The sequence below is a fragment of the Myotis daubentonii genome, chromosome 3, assembly GCF_963259705.1.
Source record: "Myotis daubentonii chromosome 3, mMyoDau2.1, whole genome shotgun sequence".
In the NCBI taxonomy this organism is placed as follows: Eukaryota; Metazoa; Chordata; class Mammalia; order Chiroptera; family Vespertilionidae; genus Myotis; species Myotis daubentonii.
This window is the reverse complement of record NC_081842.1, coordinates 45540373-45560481: the sequence shown is the minus strand read 5'-3', so window position 1 is coordinate 45560481 and position 20109 is coordinate 45540373. Positions and strand designations below refer to the sequence as shown.

The following is a 20109-nucleotide window of genomic DNA, read 5'->3' as shown; positions in this document are numbered from 1 at the left end:
AACCCCAGGACTTACTCATTTTATTTTCTTAAAATATATTTTTATTGATTTCAAAGAGGAAGGAAAAAGGAGAGAGAGATAGAAACATCAATGATGAGAGAGAATCACTGATTGGCTGCACACCCCACACTGGGGATCAAGCCTGCAACCCAGGCATGTGTCTGAGCGGGAATTGAACCACCACCTCCTGGTTCATAGGTTGATGCTCATCCATTGAGCTAAGCTACCAGGCTTTTCTTATAACTGAAAGTTTGTACCCTTGACAAACACCTCCCCATTTCTCCCATTCCAAAGTCCCTGGCAACCACCTTTCTACTTTCTGCTTCTGTTAAGTTTGACTTTCTTAGATTCAATTTATGTGTGAGATTATACAGTATATGCTAGTCATACCCCCTTAAAGAACTCCTCCCCTTTGAGGTCTGGAAGTCTTTAAGGCCTGTCACCAGAAAATTCTCTTGCTGTGGCCTGACTGAGTTTCTGGATTTTCCCACTCTACGTAGTCCCTTTCAAATGACTCCATCTACCTTTCTTTAATTTCAGCCTAGAATACCAGTACTCTGACTACCCAGGAGGCCAACCTTGGAGGCCTGAGGACTACCCTGCCCAATTCCCAGCCGAGAGGGTAGGGTTGGTCTTTTCTAAGCCTCTAACTTTAATTATCAGGTTTTTTTCTGTGTGATGTGGGGTGTGTGTGTGTGTGTGTGTGTGTGTGTGTGTGTGTGTCCTGGGTTCAAGTGATAGCACAAATCCCAAATGACCTCAAGGTTAAAGACAACTCTCTTACCGTCTTGATGACTTCGGTTATGCGGTACAATACAAACTGGTTGCCACTTTTTCTTCCATCATTGTATTTCTTCAGAGCTGCATCCACAGCCTTAAATACATCCTTATCATTGCAGTCAACTTCTTGTGGTTGGTCCTCTTGGGCGAAACTTGTTAACAGCCTGGAACAAAGGAAAATGATGGCAAGTAACTTCATGATTTGTCAGTCTCCCTCTGGGAGTTTCACCAAGAATTGGAAGCTAACTTGGAGGCTGATGTTAACCCTCTTCAGCCTCTTATCTCTTCTGTCTCTCCTCTGTCTGTCTTGGCACTTTAGGGTTCTGCTTGGCTTCCTGCTGCCCTCCACTATTTGCTTTATTACAAAAGGACAAATGGTTCTGCTGGATTACCCAAGCAGATCTCAGGCTGCTCCATTATAACACTGGGTCATTGACATCCTTGTTCTTATTTGGGAAGCATGTGTGAGCACATTTCCAGGCAATTGCACAAGTTTGTATAGCAGATCAGAGTACAATCTAATTAAGAAGGAGAAAAAAACACACCACCTGTTATTCCCTTTCCCAAATGACTTTTCCAAAGCTATGTATGAAGGTCACTACATGTGACAACAATGCAACCATGTGCAGACCCCTTTCAATAAAATTTCTATGCACTCCTGCAGAGCACATGCACAGGGACATAGTGAGTGCAGGGAGTCTCACCAGGACATGGGCATGACTGAAAATAAAAAGTGGGCATCCTATCTGGTCTCTGGCTAAGCCAGCCTCCCTCCACTCAACTGGATCTGCTGTAGAAAGGAAAATGTTCCCAGGGCAGAAAAGACAATGTAGAAACTTCAGGGGAGATGGTTTTTGTGAAGCCTCCTTAACCTGCCTTTCCTTCTTGTTTCTGGTTTGGTGGACTTTATAGGGGTCTTTCATTCACCAAGCCTAAGTGGCCTTTCAGATGAAGTTAGACTATTCAGGGAGAGGAAGTCTAAAGGTAGGTTAAAGATAAGGGTTAGTAGATGTTTGCCTTTAAGTCTTTCCCTCTTCCCCCAAAAAAGGTGTTAACCTTTTTGGTGTTGGTGATCGGGTACCTCGCTTGGCAAGTCAATCTCCCTGAGAGCCCCTGGAAAAGAGGGATCAATTGGAGATGAATGATGGCCTTGTAGCAGAGTGGCAGGAACATGAGTTTGGCAGTAAGCTCAACCTTGATTCCCACCAGCTCTGCTACTTAACTGCTATATGATCCTGAGCAAATCAGGGTCATATAGCCTTTCTGAGCCTCCAATTTCTCATCTGGAAAAATGAACTATCATAATGTCTTATGAGGTTTTATGAGGAGTAATGAGATAATATATGTTCAGAGCATGGTAATTTGTTCATATAAATTATATCTAATATTAGGGCTGGTTGGTTAAGAATCCCTGACTGAGTGAAGCAGTTTTAGGTGTGTGATGATGGCAGAAGGTAGATTCAGTGTGTGTGTGGCAGGGCCAGCGGGTGGTGGGAGATGTAGGAAATGAAACTAAGGATGAAAAAGACTTGGGTAAGTTCTTAGACTTGGAAGAAAGAGGGACCTGCAAAGATGGAGAAGCTGAGGGTGGGAGAGGGAGGAGATGACTGATGTGCATGGTCCAGGAGGAGTTGGAAAGGAGCACAGGGCTGATCAGGGTGGGTGTTTCAAGTGAAGATTCAAAAACAGGACTTGCCAGTGTATACAGGCAGCATAATAAATAGAAAAGCATGTGACTTTGGAGAAGGCTGATCTGGGTTCTAATCCCAGTCCCAATTTACTGACTATAACAAACACTTTTGTAGCTATTGTGCAATAAAACAAATCTAGAAAAGGAACAATCAATGGTATCTTGTCTAAATCTCTAGTACAATGTAAGCTTACTACAGTAGGGATTGTTTCTTACCCCATTATTTAGCTGTAGCAACTGTGTTTGCATATTATAAATGCATTTAATGGACCTGAATTAAGAATATTCAATCCCATGTTTTCCAGGTACTATTTTCAATAACTCAAGCAATATTTGTGAAAGTACTTTATAAATTAGAAAACACCACTGAAATCCTCCTGTGAGTTATTGAGCTATGCATTTTTTTTTCTGGTCTTCTTAGATTTCACCTTTCTTTACTCTCTATCTAAGCAGCCAACCCTGCGTTCTTGCCTCCGGAGGAATGTGATTCTGCAGAGCAGACATTTGCCTGGAGCCTCCCTGATGGTTTACAGCTGGCGACCATTCTGACTGGCTGTTGTACCTGCTCTGTTGGTCAGTGTTGGTGTCATTTGGGTTATTAAATATTATTAAATATTTTGGGTATCATCATGTGGTTTCAAGAAATGACATCTAGCTGTACTCTAGGGAGAAAGAGGAAATGGGCTGCCACCATCAACATTTTTTAAAAAAGGAAAATGGGTCCCAAAGAGGTTTAATGACTTTCTTAGTATCTCATAATCAATAAATTGTAAGACTGGGATTAGAACTCAAACGGGCCTTCTTCAAGTCACATGATTTTCTATTTATTATACTGCCTGAATCCATTGCCACATTCTAATTTTATTAAGAAAATAGAGGCCTGATGCATGAAAATTCATGCACTGGAGCGGGGGTCCCTCAGCCCGGCCTGCCCCCTTTCGCAGGCCAGGAGCCCTCAGAGGCAGGAGGTGACCTGGTGGTCAGGGGAAGGTGACGCCACCATTACACCTCTGCTGATGCCAATGGTGGCAGCGCAAGCCTTGACTGGCCCTGGTTACCTGAGCCTCAGGCAGCCCTGGGCGGCTGGAGGACTGAGGGGCCTGGGGGACTCCAGAGGCAGGCATGCAGAGCGGGCCTGGCCTTGCCGCACACTTGCTGCTCTGTCGGGGAGTAGGGGCCTGGACACCGCCATCTTGTGGCTGTTGGCGCCACCATATTTGAGGGTGTGGTGAACAATTAGCATATTCCCTCCTTATTGGCTGTGGGCGCTGCCATCTTTGCGACAGTGTGAGGGTCATTTAGCATATTCCCTCTTTATTAGATAGGATAATTGACATACATCCTTGTGCAAGTTTAAAGTGTTCCACATGATGCTTTGATTTACATATCTTCTGAAATGATTACAATAGGTTTAGTTAACATTAATTATCTCATACAGATATGATAAAAAGAAAAGATTTCTTCTTGTGATGAGATCTCTTAGGATATACTCTATGAGCATCTTTCCTATATATAATGCAGCAGTGATAACTATAGTCACAATTCTGTAAAATTCACCTTCTCCTCACTTCTCTTAACACTGGAAGTTTGCATCCTTTGATCACCTTCCTCCAGGTCCTGTTTCTGAGTCTTCACTTGAAGCACCCACTGTGATCAGCCTTGGGCTCCTTTCCACTCCTCCTGGACCATGCACATCAGTCATCTCCCACTCAGTTTCTGCATCTTTTGGGTCCCTCTTTCTTCCCAGCTCAATAACTTACCCAAGTCTCTTTCGCCCTTAATATTTTTTCTTTCTCTCCCTTTCCCCATTAGAATCTACCTGCTGCCACCACCACACACGTGAACTGCTTCAATTAGTCAGATAGAGAGAATCTAAAGTCTTATTAGCTTGAGTCTAAATGCTTGAATCTGGTTTGGAAAGAAGGAAAAGAAAAAGAAAATGTGAAAATAGAGTCCCCTGGCCTCAAAAATGAATAGAGAAAACTTTCTGAGACTAGAATAGCCCCTAACATGGGAGAAGGTATGAGAAGAACACAGGAATCTGGGGGTTTGGAAGCAGAGGACACTCAGCCGTGCTTTCTGGACATGTACCCTGAAAGACAGCAAGATCCCAGAGGGAGATGAATATGGTATTTTTGGCAGTCATGTTCATCAGTAGTCTTACAGAGACTCCTGCATCCCCAGTTTGATTCAGAAGAAGCAGATACACTAGACGAAAGAGTGATGTGAGCAGGGTAGTAAGCATCTCTTAGTAGAGGGACCTGGTAAACCAGTGATGAAGAACCAGACCATCTCATGCCTACCACACAAACATCTGGGACTATGTGAGACTCTTGAGCTGTGGCATAACTTTGTGTGGGGAGGAGCAGGGAGGGAAACTCTAAGAGGACTGAGGTTAAGTATCCTATTATCCCAGCAGGATGGCAACTTGAAATATAAATTAATGTTTTGAAAACAAAGTGTTATTTCTAGGGCATTTGAATTTATGGTCATGATTCATGCCTATGAACTTCTTTGAAAATTATATCCTGAGCTGTTTTTACTTTATAACTAAATTAAGAACTTATTTCCCAAAATAAAGAGAATTTAGAAAACTAGAAATAAGAAGTAGGAGAGAATTTGGATCACTTTATAAGAACAATACTTTATATGACCATACATAATTTCTTGGCATGCCCAGCTACAACATAAATACTAAAAGAGGAACAATGCTAGAATTAAAGGAGCTGAGCCCAGGAAGTAAAGAATTTCTGAGGATCAGAGGTTTGTTTTGAGTGGTGTAGCAGCCAGTGAGAGAATGAGCTTTTGACTTGGAACATGGAGATTGTTTCCTCTCCTCTCCATTATTCTTGTTCTTCTCTTATCATCTTCACCCTACCCACATTTTGTCCTATTCTGAATAGGAAAGTTAAGATTTCAATAACTTGCAATGTTGCATTTATTGTTGGTTACATTTTATTTATGGTTCTAATTCAGACCATTACTGATTTTTCAAGGAACTCAGATTTGTTTTTGGAACTGTCTCTTCAAAAAACTTTGAAACGGGAAAATTCACTCTTGAACATCCCTGGACATAATTCAGAGGCTAATTGAGTGAAAGGCTGGATTTTTGGCTTTAGAGGATGGTTGTCGTTTAGCAATGAGAAGCTAAGAAAACTGGCTTCAGGAAGAGGAAGAACTACACCTCTTTTTAGTGGAGGGAGTTGGTAAACATATCCAATTTGTCTCCATTTTAAAGGAAAGTGTCCTTTGCCTGGACCTCTTTCTTCTGAGTGCTTAGGTGGTGGGTCATGGCCATGGTGATGGTGATGTTGGTGGCCTTGCCTCTGGGGTGGTGGGTGACAGGGACCATGGTCATTAAAACCATGGCCATTGGGATGCTGTCCATGCAGATGGTGTCCATGGGGATGGTGTCCATGGGGACGATGTCGATGGAGATGGTGTCCATGAGGATGGTGCTCATGAGGACAGTGTCCATGGGAATGGTGCTCATTGGATTTATGATTATGAAGGGTTCATGTGTGTCATTGGTGCCAAAATGGAGAAGATGACATCTTGAAGGGGGCAGTCATGAAGGAGCTTCTTCTTGAAGTGGTGGTCTGTCTGAGTGATTTTTGACATCCAGAGGAGTTGGGCATCCAGGTTTATGTGACTTGTGGGGATGGAGGTTATATCTGGATCTACTGCGTGTAAATGGAGGCTTGCCAGCAGAGGAATGCCCATGGCCTCCAGAGTGTAGGAGATGGTCCAAATGGGGTTGAACATCACTGATGTTTCTATGTTTCTGGTGAAGGACACAGAAAAGTGAATATCATCATGTAAAGAAGAAATTAGATGTTTAACTTGATTTAATTCAACTAAGTCCATACTTTGGATTGCAGAAATAAATTTTAAAAGTAGGATATCAAAGAAGGGTTCTCAAATTTTTATCTAGGAAAGTTGGCTTTTAAAATACAAAGAAAAATTATCATCTACCACCATCATTTCACAATAGCAATAATCCTATCTAATAAAAGAGAAACATTGTCATTGGCGTACAATCGCTACCCTTCCCATTGGCTAATCAGGGTGATATGCAAATTAACTGCCAGCCAAGATGGCGGCCGGCAGCCAGGCAGCTTGAAACTAACATGAGGCTTGCTTGCTTCAGTGATGGAGGACTCCAACGTTCCCCGCCTGCTGCTGCAGGCCTCTGAGCTGGCAGTTTGAAACATAGTTACAAAAATAGAAGCTAAACAAAACCCCAGAAACCAGCTTTCAGCTAGCTGGGATCTCATACCTGGAGTTGATACAGAGTTTTGATTGTAGAACCTAAACAAACCAGACACCTGCTTTCAGGAGCGGAGGCCTAAGAGCTGGAGCCTCAGAGCTAAAGCTGGCTCAGAATAAAAAAAGAAAAAAGAAAAAAAGGAGCAGTTGGGAGCTTCAGTCCCAGCCTGAAAACATCCCTCAGCCCCTCACCCAGACTGGCCAGGCACCCCAGTGGGGACCCCCACCCTAAAGGGTGTGTGACTAGCTGCAAACAGCCATCATCCCCTCATCCAGGCTGGCCAGGCACCCCAGTGGGGACCCCCACCCTGACCCGGGACACCCTTCAGGGAAAACCAGCCAGCCCCCACCCATGCACCAGGCCTCTATTCTATATAGTAAAAGGGTAATATGCCTCCCAGCACCGGGATCAGCGGAGCCGGGAGGTCTACTGGCACTGGAATCAGCATGACAGGGGGCAGCGCCCAAACCCCCTGATCGCCCTGTGGCTCTGTGTGTGACAGGGGGCGGGGCCACAACCCCCCCACCCCACGGGCCCTGCTCTGTGTGTGACAGGGTAGAGCCATAACCTCCCCATTGGCCCTGCCCTGAGTGTGACAGTTGCGACACCCCAACCCCCTGATCAGGCCTGCTCTGCGGGTGACAGGGGGCAGCGCCCCAATCCCCTGATTGGCCCTGCTCTGTGCGTGACAGGCGGTGGCACCACAACCTCCCCATCGACCCTGCCTTGAGTGTGACAGGGGGCGGTGCCCCAACACCCTAATAGGTCCTACCCTGAGCGTGACTGAGGGTGGCATCGCAACCTCCCAATCTGCCCTGCTCTGTGCATGACAGGGAGCGGTGCCCCAATTCCCCAATCGGCCCTGCTCTGAGCCCGACCAGAGGCTGCACCTAGGGATTAGGCCTGCCCTCTGCCACCCGGGAGCAGGCCTAAGCCAGCAGGTTGTTATCTCCCGAGGGGTCCCAGACTGCGAGAGGCACAGGCTGGGCTGAGGGACCTCCCCTCCCCCCCGAGTGCACAAATTTTTGTGCACCGGGCCTCTAGTATAATATAACAACTGTCAGAAAGATAATTTCAGAATAAAGGATGGTTCTTTTATATGTAATATGTTATACCACAAACAATTTTTCTTATTATCTTAATTTTCTCATTTCCATATAAAGTAATAAAATTACATTACAGAATGGTACTCATCTGTAGATCAACATTTGGAAAATTAGTGCCTTATAATTTAGGCTCTCAACAGAGTTCTGTGACTCTATGTTATAAGCATCTCTTACTCCTAAAAGATGAGCACTTCATCTCTTCATGATCCTTATTCAGATTTAATATTTTTTAAAAAATCTGTGCAGCCATGCCCATGGTGATATACCTGCCCTCCTTTTTGGTTTGTCACATGGATGTTTGAATTATTTTTTCCTGATATAAAAATACTGTGAAGAATATTTGTGTGTAGAACAAAAGTTTCTACACACTGATATTCTCATAAAATATTTTGTATATTATTTTAAATATCTTTATATAATAAATTTGACTCAAATTCATTCCCAGGGGTGGAGGTAAGAGGGGTTGGTCAAGAAGGAAGCATAACAAAGGGGTCCAAGAAATTATTTGGGGTGATGGATAGGTTCATTATCTTAAGTGTGGTGTTGTATTCATTGGCATATACATATGTCAGAATTACCAAATTCTAACATATTTGATACATATTATCAAATTCTAACATATGTATACTCTAAGTATGTGCTGTTTATTGCATGTCAATTACACCTCAGTAAATTTGCTATTGTTTTAAAACAAACAAACAAACAAACAAACAAAGCAGCAGATTTTTGTCTTTCTCTGTCTGGCTTATTTCACTTAGATCATACCCTCTACCTTGTCACAAATGGTTAGATTAGTTTTTTTTAAGCTAATATTTTATTATAAATATATAATACATATTCTTTATCTAGTCTATTGATAGGCACTTAGGTTGCTTCCATATCTTGCCTATTGTAAATAATGCTGCAATGAATGTAAGGATGCATGTATCTTTTTGAATTTGTGTACACTTGAAACTAATATTATATTGAAGGTTACCAATAAGTTAAAAATTATAATAATAAAAATCATCTGGCCCAAGGAGGCCAGTGGGGAGAGGGTCAATGCAACTGAATTTGCGCCTGTGAGGTTGGAGCCTGGGCCCTCAGACTCCAGCTGGATATTAGTGGAAACTCATGCCTCTGCCAACTCTCTCCCCTTGGTCCACTCTGAGAGAGGCAAAGTCACCATTCTCCTTTTTGTACATCTCAAGGACTTTGTCTGCTTGTTTTCTGTAGACCTCAGTCTCCTCAAAGAAATCCAAGAGTACAGGGCTGTCGTTAATATTGGCCAATGCAGAAAAGACTGGAGAAAGAAAATGGTAGTTTTGTGGCTAAACAGCACTGTCAATGCCATGACTTAATACATATATGCATGGTGGAAACAATAACAATAGCTCTTGTATTACAGACAGGTGAATTGAGCATTGGAGAGGCTAAGGGAGTTCTTCCAGCAAATCAGCTAATCAGCAGCAGAGCTGAATTTAAACCCAGATCCTTGTGCTCAATTTTCAATTGTTACCCTATTCAGATGCCCCAACCCCAGCATTGATAAAGTGTGAATATTTGAATGAACTCTTCCTATCTCTGCCAAGGAGGGAGAGCATCATTAAAATGAAGTTTTGCCCAGAGAGAGAAGATACAGCTCAGTCTGCTGAGTTTTTGTATATTGAATTATGCTGAAATTTGTTATTTTTAAAGGAACTCTGTGATAATTCTCTTGGAAAAAGTAAATAAAAGAACATGGACTTTAGAGTCAACACTGTTGGTGTAGGTTTAAGGTCATCACATTTTGGCTGTGTTTTTTTTTTTTTAGGCCAAGTAATTTAACCTCTTTGAACCTCTTTTAACTCTAAAATAGAAAGTCTCATATTCTTCATAGTCTTGTTATGAGATTAAATGAGACTTCTGTGTAAACTGTAGTATTAATACACAAGTTTTAGATTTTGAAGTGAGCATATTTCTAAGTAATTTGGAAGTGTACTACCCAGAGCATCTTATTTAATTCTAACAAAGACCCAAAAAGCTTATACTATTATTATCTTTATTTTACACATGAGGAATCCTTAGAGAGGTTAAATAACTTCCTCTCAAGACCATGAAACTAGTAAATTATGAGACTGGGATTCAAATTCAAGCCAATCTGACCCCAGACAGAGCCCATGTTCTCTATAATGATGCTATGCTGCCTTGTGTAACTTTCTATTTTAATATATTTAATTTCTTGAGAAGTGTATCAATAACAGGAGGAAACCCTCTTGCAACTCTTTTCAGAGGAGAGAGGAATAATCAAGTCCATGAGCATAGGTAGAGTCCATTTTTGATATGTACATCATAGTATTATATGTAAATATCACCGTATGATTGAATTTTATATCAATCTAGAATTAAGTAGTATTTTAACAGATTATCATACCAGAGCTTGTGGTGCAGTTGAAGTCATTCACTCTAAGATCCTGAAATTCACTCAAATGTTGTAGCTATTGCCTTACACTGTCCAATCATCTGTAAGAAAGAGTTTATAATTGTGTACTGCTTTCTTCGGGTTGAATATGAAGACACAAAAAAAGTGATGCAACATACCGTATTATCCTTTAAAATTTATTTGTGGTTTCTCAACAAATCCTCTTTCAAACTTATATTTTCTTAATTTGTATCTGTGAGTTAGATGCCATAGGCACCCAAAACCCTCATGGGAACCACAGATAAATTGTTTAAACAGATCATGGCCATATCTCACACATTTTCAAGAAGAAAAAAATGCTAAATTTATAGGTATGTAAGTGTCTTATTTTCTGGAACTAAAATCTTAGATCTGTGGTTTTTCATCTTTGTGTTCTTCTCCTGTGGCAGACAGCCTGGGATCTGATTACCCATGTGAAAAGCAGCACAAGATCCCATTCCTCATCACAATTAAAGTTAATCCCTTTTAGCTAATCCTGCTCATGGGACCAGTCTTCATGGGACACAATTACAAGTTAATATGTTCCAGACCCATATACTGTAAGGGCCAGATAGGACCTTAGAGTTTATCTACTCCAACCTCCTCCTCTTAGTTTTACAGCTGAGGAGACAGACATCTAGCAACATTAGGCGATTTGCACAAGGTTATAGCTGCTTATTCTATAACAAGCCCCACTGACATATCTTGAACTGGGTTTCTAGGTATGGCTCTCAAGAGAATATTACTCAAGGTTGACGTAATCTTGATGAGTCAAAAGACAGAAACGGCCTTCCACTTTTGCTGTGGCATACAGCTATCCTGAGAAAACAGAGTAGACAGAAGTCAAGAATAATAAAATGAGGAGAATGGTACCACGTTTACTTACGATATCAGGTGGATATCTAGAAATATTTGGCTCACAGTCATCCCAGTGTATCCTGGATTGGACTGGGCAGTTGGATTCTTTCACTTCTAAGGCAAAATAGTAGACATCTGTGGATTCCTGAAAAATTCCAAGAAAGCAGCAGTATAACATGTGGGAGCCCAGTATGTTTTCATTAGAAACAGTCTCTTGATTTCTTAAACAGAATTTCTATTTCTTTCCAAATAATTGCAGATGTCTACTTTTGTGTCATTTGAACTAATTATTTGAATAAGTAGCTTGAAAATATACTTCCAAATGTTATTGTTAATTGGTCATGATGTTGCTTCTGTTCATGAGCTTTAAAAAACAATCACTAACTAGGACCACTTGTTTGGATGGAGATGTTGAAGATGTAAACCTAGAAATTATAACTGATGACAACCACTTCAGGAGCTCCAATCTGTATGCACAATTGTGTCCTCTCACCCAGCTCTTTCCTGAACTTGGACTTCTTGCCTTAATTTCAACTTGCCCAAACCTAAAATCAGCTCTTCTCTTACAAACCAGCTACCTCTCTCAATTTATCTTTCCTTTTGTCAATGACGCCATTAGTTATATCTTGCCTTAGTCTTTGCCTGAAAAAAATGTGACATCAACTTTAATTCCTTTCTTTGCTTTTGCTATCCAGTCACCAGGCCTTGAATGGTCTTTCTTTGAAATGTCTCATGTCTTTTCTTCCTTCTCATTGCCATAAATCCCACTGCCTTTGTCTGTCTTCATTTCCTCATTCCTGAACACGTCATATAGCTTTCTAGTTCAAGTCCATGTCACTTGCATCCATCTCCTCAGGCACACTGTGCTCCCTGCCCCCACTCAGAGGTAGCCCTGGGCTAATTCATCCTGTGTCCTATAATGTGGCAGCAATCTTGGACTGGCACTAGTAGTCACTAAGTTGCCGGTTGAATCTCGGGTCCCTGCACTCATTTTCTGCAACCTGTAGAGCCTCCACATCTAATAATTTAACAAGCATCACGTTATCAGCTTGTCATCTGTGATGCTCTATTTTCTGACCTCCCTGATTTTTGGTGGTTCCTCCAAAGGGTAGGTTGTTTTGGGGAGTGGGGAAAAGAGGCCTCCCTACTCATCTCTAAGAATCCCTCAAATCTATTTCAAATAAGTATATAATGTATGTCAGCGATTTTCAATATTTTCATCTCATGGCACATATAAACTAATTACTAAAATTCTGGTGCAAACACACACAAATATATTTTTTTGCTGATCTGACAAAACAACAACAACAACAACAAAGGTGTAATTTTGATTAATTCACATTGGACGGCTTTGGTGGGTTGTATGTTGTCTGTTGTCCTTTTTTCACTTGACAATCTAAGTGACAAGAGATCAGTGCCCCTGACTAAATAGTCAGGTATTGCATGTTTTAAAAATTCTTGTGGCACACTGGTTGAAAATTGCTGATCAAAGTGAAGAGCGTAGGCTTGCTTTGCATCAGGATAAGCCTACATTCTTTCTTCCACCCTGCTTGCTGTGCAAATCTCACATAGAACTTCTGGAATTCCCCTGCTTGTGTCTAATTTCTCCCTAACAATCTCCTTCCTGATTTCTTACCCACATAGAGGTGGTATTCCTGGAAGATTCCTGGAATGCCTTTAACTCAGCCCAACTTCCTGTTCAAGTCCTGCTTCATTTGGATTTCCCAAATGAAGCATTCTCTCATTCCATGGTAATAGATCTTTCGTTAGATTGTCCAGCATCAATAATAGTCACTCGGTCACTTAAATATATCCTACCTTACACAGTGTGTGTGTGTGTGTGTGTGTGTGTGTGTGTGTGTGTGTGTGTGTGTGTGAATGTGTGAGCTGATTCTTATTTCCTTAAGAGAAAGGCTTACAGTTCATTCTAATTTTTTCTTTTAAAGCACTTAGCTTTTGATTGGACTCAATGTCAGTGCTTATAAGTATTCACTGATTGATTCATAGTTAAGGACATACTAATAACAGACGTTAGTTTGAAAAAAAAAAGAACAATCTAGAGCAGCAGCAGAAACCAAACAGAAAACCCTGACCAAGGCCATTCCATTATGTAAAGCAATAGGCTTAGTGGCTAGAGTCAACCTTGCCCCAGGTGCACGGTTTCCCAACATAGCTCTGCCATTCGCAATTCCTTACCGCTCTGTCCAAGTGGGTATCAGTGACTCACAGCAACTGAAAAAGGAGGTCATTGGATCGTCCTTTATTGATCAGGTCTAGAGCATTCCCAGCCAGGGACACAGTAGCATTGCAGCCTATGTGACTCACAGCATAGGAATATCTAAATGTGATCCAAAGGATGGAAAGCAGAGTTGCAGTGAATGTCTTTATGTTGTTAAAATGGGAAAATCATCCCTTGCTATGGTATACCACAGCAGAGAATTGTATAGAAACTTTTTAAACACACACTCACACATCCAGTCACACACACAATATTGCCGAATCAGTCTTTATACATTTTTATTGTGTAAACTGAATGATCCCTGCTGCAACCTTTTGCAGTGGGGTTCAGGATCTGAAGAAGAGACTGATGCACTAATGAAAATACTATATAAGATATATGAATTTAGAAAACATGGGGGGCCAGGTAGAGACCTCTCTCGTCTCTCTTGGAGAGGCACACTGAAACCTGGCCTTATCCACTTATTCTTCAATTTTAGATACACATCTCGCCCTCAGTAAAGCCTAGCAAACAGTAGCAGACAGACTTTCTCAAAGGTCAGTAAAGTTCAGTAAATATCAGTAAGGCCCAGTAAACATTCACTTTGAGGCTATTAGGTCAGGAAATTGTTTTGAGCCACCGCTATGTCAACACCATCCTGTTACTGCCCAAGATCCATTGGCCTTCCACATTCCTTGGTACACTTTTATGACAGTATTGTGAAAGCAGTTGGCCTCAGCATCTCTCCCCTTTTGTTTTCCTAATAAATATTGAAAAGTGTATGCCTTCCGTAGTGCTTGAGTCCTTTTAAGACTCTTCATTCTGCATCTGCAGACTAGAAATAAACATATAAGTACAAAAATGAGACAGACAATAATGGTTATGCTAAGAGGCAAATGTAAGGAGATCCAATGAAAAGGATTGAGTTCTTTTATGTCCTTTTTAAATTGCTGCCAGGCATCTAAGGAACTAGGTTGTAGTCAGCTTCTTTCTGGGACATCAGTTGTTTATGGGTCCCCTTCTCAATCACTGTCCCCTGTGATATGACAGCAATGATATTGGAGACCTGGATGGTGGACAAACTGGGCAATGACAATACAGGTTCGACCTTCTCTGGGTTTGTCCTGGGCAACCTGCACCATCACACAACTGATGACTGCTAGCATGACAAGGCTTCTTTACCATCCCTCAGGTCATCTTTGGACTTTCTCCTCTGTCTCTTTATCCTATTCCTTATTTTTAGCTTGTTGCTCTCAGCTACTGCTATCTGTGACTGGAGTAGTCAATTGTCTGCAGCCACAGGTACAGGATGAGGCTCCAGATGCAAGGTCCTCATTAATCTGGTGAGTTCCTCTCTTGAATCCATGGTGAAGTTTAATATTCCTTGCAGGAATTTAAATGGGCTTGAAGGAGTTTTCTGAAAATACATAAGAATATCCTTGACCAAAGGTTAATAAAGGGACCCTTCCATAAACCAGACCATTTTCCTTTGGCTTATTCTGACACCAGTGTAATACCATAGGTGTCTTGCCATCAGTGTTACAAGTAAAAAAAATTAAAGTACTTAAGGCTTGGTGTAGTCTACTTACAGAATATTTCACCACTATTCCCCCTTTTGTTTTTCGAGTTGGTATTTCAGCCACTGATGTTGGCCTTCTATAATTGCCTGTCCTTGGGAATTGTATGGAATTCCCGTAATGTGCTGAATTTTCTATTTGTGACAAAATTGCTGGAAATGACAGCTTGTGTATGCAGGTCCATTATCAGTTTTTTTTATATATATATATATATTTTTTATTGCTTAAAGTATTACAAAGGGTATTACATATGTATCCATTTTATCCCCCCGCCCTAGACAGTCCCCTAGCCTCCCCTATCCCCCAGTGTCTTATGTCCATTGGTTATGCTTATATGCATGCATACAAGTCCTTTAGTTGATCTCTTACCCCCCTACCTCCTGCCCCCCAACCCTCCCCGGCCTTCCCGCTGCAGTTTGACAATCTGTTTGAGGCAGCTCTGCCTCTGTATCTATTATTGTTCAAAAGTTTATAATGGTCTCTATTGTCCATGAATGAGTGAGATCATGTGGTATTTTTCCTTTATTGACTGGCTTATTTCACTTAGCATAATGCTCTCCAGTTCCATCCATGCCATTGCAAATGGTAAGAGTTCCTTCCTTTTTACAGCAGCATAGTATTCCATCGTGTAGATGTACCACTGTTTTCTAATCCATTCATCTACTGATGGGCACTTAGGCTGTTTCCAGATCTTAGCTATGGTGAATTGTGCTGCTATGAACATAGGGGTGCATATATCCTTTCTGATTGGTGTTTCTGGTTTCTTGGGATATATTCCTAGAAGTGGGATCACAGGGTCAAATGGGAGTTCCATTTTCAGTTTTTTAAGGAAACTCCATACTGTCTTCCATAGTGGCTGCACCAGTCTGCATTCCCACCAGCAGTGCACAAGTGTTCCTTTTTCTCCACATCCTCTCCAGCACTTGTCGTTTGTTGATTTGTTGATGATAGCCAGTCTGACAGGTGTGAGATGGTACCTCATTGCTGTTTTGATTTGCATCTCTCGGATGATTAGTGACTTTGAGCATGTTTTCATATGTCTCTTGGCTTTCTGAATGTCCTCTTTTGAAGGTGTCTATTTAGGTCCTTTGCCCATTTTTTGATTGGATTGTTTATCTTCCTTTTGTTAAGTTGTATGAGTTCCCTATAAATTTTGGAGATTAGGCCCTTATCAGATATGTCATTGGCAAATATGTTTTCCCACACAGTGGGTTTTCTCGTTGTTTTGTTGATGGTTTCTTTTGCTGTGCAGAAGCTTTTTATTTTGATGTAGTCCCATTTGTTCATTTTTTCTTTAGTTTCAAGTGCCCTAGGAGCTGTATCAGTGAAGAAATTGCTTCGGCATATGTCTGAGATTTTGTTGCCTTTGGATTCTTCTAGAATTTTTATGGTTTCCTGTCGTACATTTAAGTCCTTTATCCATTTTGAGTTTATTTTTGTGTATGGTGTAAGTTGGTGGTCTAGTTTCATTTTCTTGCATGTATCTGTCCAATTTTCCCAACACCATTTATTGAAGAGACTATCTTGGCTCCATTGTATGTTCTTGCCTCCTTTGTCAAATATTAATTGAGCATATTGGTTCGGACCGATTTCTGGGATCTCTATTCTATTCCATTGATCTATATGCCTATTCTTGTGCCAGTACCAGGCAGTTTTGAGAACAGTGGCTTTATAATACAACTTGATATCTGGTATTGAGATCCCACCTACTTTGTTCTTTTTCAGGATTGCTGCAGCTATTCGGGGTCTTCTTTTATTCCAGATGAATTTTTGGAGAGTTCGGTCTAGATCTGTGAAGTATGCCATTGGTATTTTAATGGGAAGTGCGTTGAATTTATAGATTGCTTTGGGTAGTATGGACATTTTAATGATGTTGATTCTACCAATCCATGAACACGGTATGTTCTTCCATCTGTTTATGTCTTCCTCTATGTCTTTTTTCAACGTCCTGTAGTTTTCTGAGTAGAGGTCTTTTACCTCTTTAGTTAAGTTTATTCCTAGGTAGCTTAATTTTTTTGGTGCAATGGTAAACGGGATTGTTTTTATAATCTCTCTTTCTGAAAGTTCACTATTGGTGTATAGAAATGCCTCAGATTTCTTGGGGTTAATTTTGTATCCTGCTACATTGCCAAATTCATGTATTAAGTCTAGTAGCTTTTTGATGGAATCTCTAGGGTTTTGTATGTATAATATCATGTCGTCTGCAAATAAGGACAGTTTTACTTCCTCTTTTCCAATATGGATGCCTTTTATTTCTTCTTCTTGTCTAATTGCAATGGCTAACACTTCCAGTACTATGTTGAACAGGAGTGGTGAGAGGGGGCATCCCTGTCTTGTTCCTGTTCTTAGGGGAAATGGTGTTAGTTTTTGTCCGTTGAGTATGATGTTGGCTGTGGGCCTGTCATATATGGCTTTTATTATGTTGAGGTATGATCCCTCTACTCCCACCTTGCTGAGAGTTTTTATCAAAAATGGGTGTTGAATTTTGTCAAATGCTTTTTCTGCATCAATTGATATGACCATGTGGTTTTTTTCTTTCAATTTGTTTATGTGATGTATCACGTTTATTGATTTGCGGATATTGTACCATCCTTGCATCCCTGGGATAAATCCTACTTGGTCATGGTGTATGATCTTTCTGATGTACTGCTGGATCCGATTTGCTAAGATTTTGTTGAGGATTTTGGCATCTATGTTCATGAGGGATATTGGCCTGTAATTCTCTTTCATTGTGTTGTCTTTACCTGGTTTTGGTATTAGGGTGATGCTGGCTTCATAGAATGAGCTTGGAAGTGTTCCTTCCTCTTGAATTTTTTGTAGTAGTCTGAGGAGGGTAGGTTTTAGTTCTTCCTTGAATGTTTGGTAAAACTCCCCTGTGAAGCCGTCTGGTCCTGGGCTTTTGTTTGATGGAAGCTTTTTGATGACTGCTTCAATTTCTTCCATAGTTATTGGCCTGTTGAGATTTTTAGATTCTTCCTGATTGAGTTTTGGAATGTTGTATTTTTCTAGGAATTTGTCCATTTCCTCCAGGTTGTCTAGTTTGTTGGAGTAAAGCTGTCCATAATATTTTTTAACAATCATTTGTATTTCTGTGGGGTCTGTTGTTATTTCGCCTCTATCGTTTCTGATTTTATTTATTTGGGTCCTCTCTCTCTGCTTCTTGGTGAGTCTGGCTAGAGGTTTATCAATCTTGTTTACCCTTTCAAAGAACCAGCTCTTGGTTTCATTGATTTTCTGTATTGTTTTTTTGGTCTCTATGTCATTTATTTCTGCTCTAATCTTTATTATCTCCTTCCTTCTGCTCACTCTGGGGTTTTCTTGTTGCTCTCTTTCTAATTCTTTGAGTTGTAGAGTTAGATGATTTACTACCATTTTTTCTTGTTTTTTGAGATAGGCCTGTAGAGCTATAAACTTCCCTCTCAGGACTGCTTTCAATGTGTCCCATAGGTTTTGGATTGTTGTGTTTTCATTATCATTAGTTTCCAGGATGTTTTTAATTTCTTCTTTGATCTCATTGGTAACCCAATCAATATTTAATAGCATGCTATTCAGCTTCCAGGTGTTTGAGTATTTTGGGTTGTTTTTATTGTAGTTTATTTCTAATATTATGCCATCGTGGTCTGCGAAGATGCTTTTTATGATTTCTATCTTCTTGAATTTGGGGATACTTTGCTTGTGACCCAATATATGGTCTATTTTTGAATATGTCTTATGAGCATTTGAGTAGAATGTGTATTCCCTGGCTTTGGGGTGAAGTGTTCTGAAGATGTCTATTAAGTCCATCTGATCTAGTGAGTCATTTAGGATTGCTGTATCTTTGCTGATTTTTTGTTTAGAGGGCTTATCCAGTGCTGTCAGTGGTGTATTAAAGTCTCCTACTATGATTGTATTGTTGTTGATCTCTCCTTTGATATCTTCCAGCAGTTTTTTTATGAATTTGGGTGCTCCTACATTGGGTGCATATATGTTTACCAGGGTTATATCTTCTTGTTGTATTGATCCCTTTAGTATTATGAAGTGGCCTTCCTTATCTCTTGTTATGGCCTTCACTTTGAGGTCTATTTTGTCCGATATAAGTATTGCTACCCCAGCTTTCTTTTCCTTTCCATTTGCCTGAAAGATATTTTTCCATCCTTTCACTTTCAGTCTGTGTGAGTCCCTTCTAATGAGGTGGGTTTCTTGTAGACAGCAGATGTATGGGTCATGTTTTTTTATCCATTCAGCCACTCGATGTCTTTTGGTTGGAGCATTTAGTCCGTTTACGTTTAAAGTTATTATTGAAAGGTACTTGTTTGTAGCCATTTCTTTTTTTGTGTGGCTGTTTTCTTTCTGAGCTTTTTATTTCTTATTTTTATACCAGTCCCTTTAGCATTCCTTGCATTGCTGGCTTGGTGGTGACAAACTCCCTTAGCCTTTTTTTGTCTGTGAAGCTTCTTATTTCCCCTTCAAGTTTGAATGATAGCCTTGCTGGATAGAGTATTCTTGAATTCAGTCCTTTGCTTTGCATCACTTTGTAAATTTCAGTCCATTCTTTTCTGGCCTGATGTGTTTCTGTTGAGAAATCATTTGACAATCTAATGGGAGATCCCTTGTATGTAACTTTCCGTCTCTCTCTTGCAGCCTGTAAGATTCTCTCTTTGTCCTGAACATTTGCCATGGTGATTATGATGTGTCTTGGTGTGGGTCTTTTCGGGTTCACCTTGTTTGGGACTCTCTGGGCTTGTGTGACTTTTTTCTTCCCCACCTCAGGAAAGTTTTCTGATATTATTTCTTCGAGTAGGTTTTCTAATCCTTGTTCATCCTTCTGTTGTTCTGGTACTCCTATTATTCGTATGTTGTTTCGTTTCATGTTGTCCCAAAGCTCCCTTAGGCTCTCCTCCTGTCTTTTAATTTTTTTCTCCAATTGCAGTACATTTTGGGTGTGTTTTGCTTCCTTGTCTTCTAATTCACTAATTCGGTCCTCCGCTTCTCCTAGTCTACTGTTGATACTTTCAATGGAGTTTTTCATTGCAGCTATATCACTCTTCATTTCTTCTTGGGTCTTACTTAGGTTGTTGATTTTTTCATCTGTTTCTTCTAGCTTCTTCCATATGTTATCGATTTTTTCATCTGTTTCTTCTAGCTTCTTCCATATGTTATCGATTTTTTCATCTGTTTCTTCTTGCTTCTTGCAGAGGTTGTCGATTTTTTC

The 20109-nt window shown here is 40.6% G+C and overlaps 1 protein-coding gene and 1 pseudogene across 2 annotated transcripts in view; both read right to left on the bottom strand.

The window, feature by feature from the left end:
- The window catches only part of LOC132230217 (kininogen-1-like), a 104485-nt gene extending 103340 nt beyond the window's left edge, over positions 1-1145 (bottom strand). Inside the window, exon 1 of one of the 2 annotated variants that reach the window (XM_059687328.1) lies at positions 785-1145. In XM_059687328.1, the coding sequence (XP_059543311.1) occupies positions 785-979 (195 nt within the window). In that variant the 5' untranslated portion in view covers positions 980-1145. The remainder of the gene's footprint in view (positions 1-784) is intronic. The other variant, XM_059687329.1, reaches the window with a different exon arrangement.
- A 4305-nt stretch (positions 1146-5450) lies between these two features.
- On the bottom strand, positions 5451-14707 carry LOC132229592 (histidine-rich glycoprotein-like; annotated as a pseudogene).
- Between the last annotated feature and the right edge of the window lie 5402 nt (positions 14708-20109).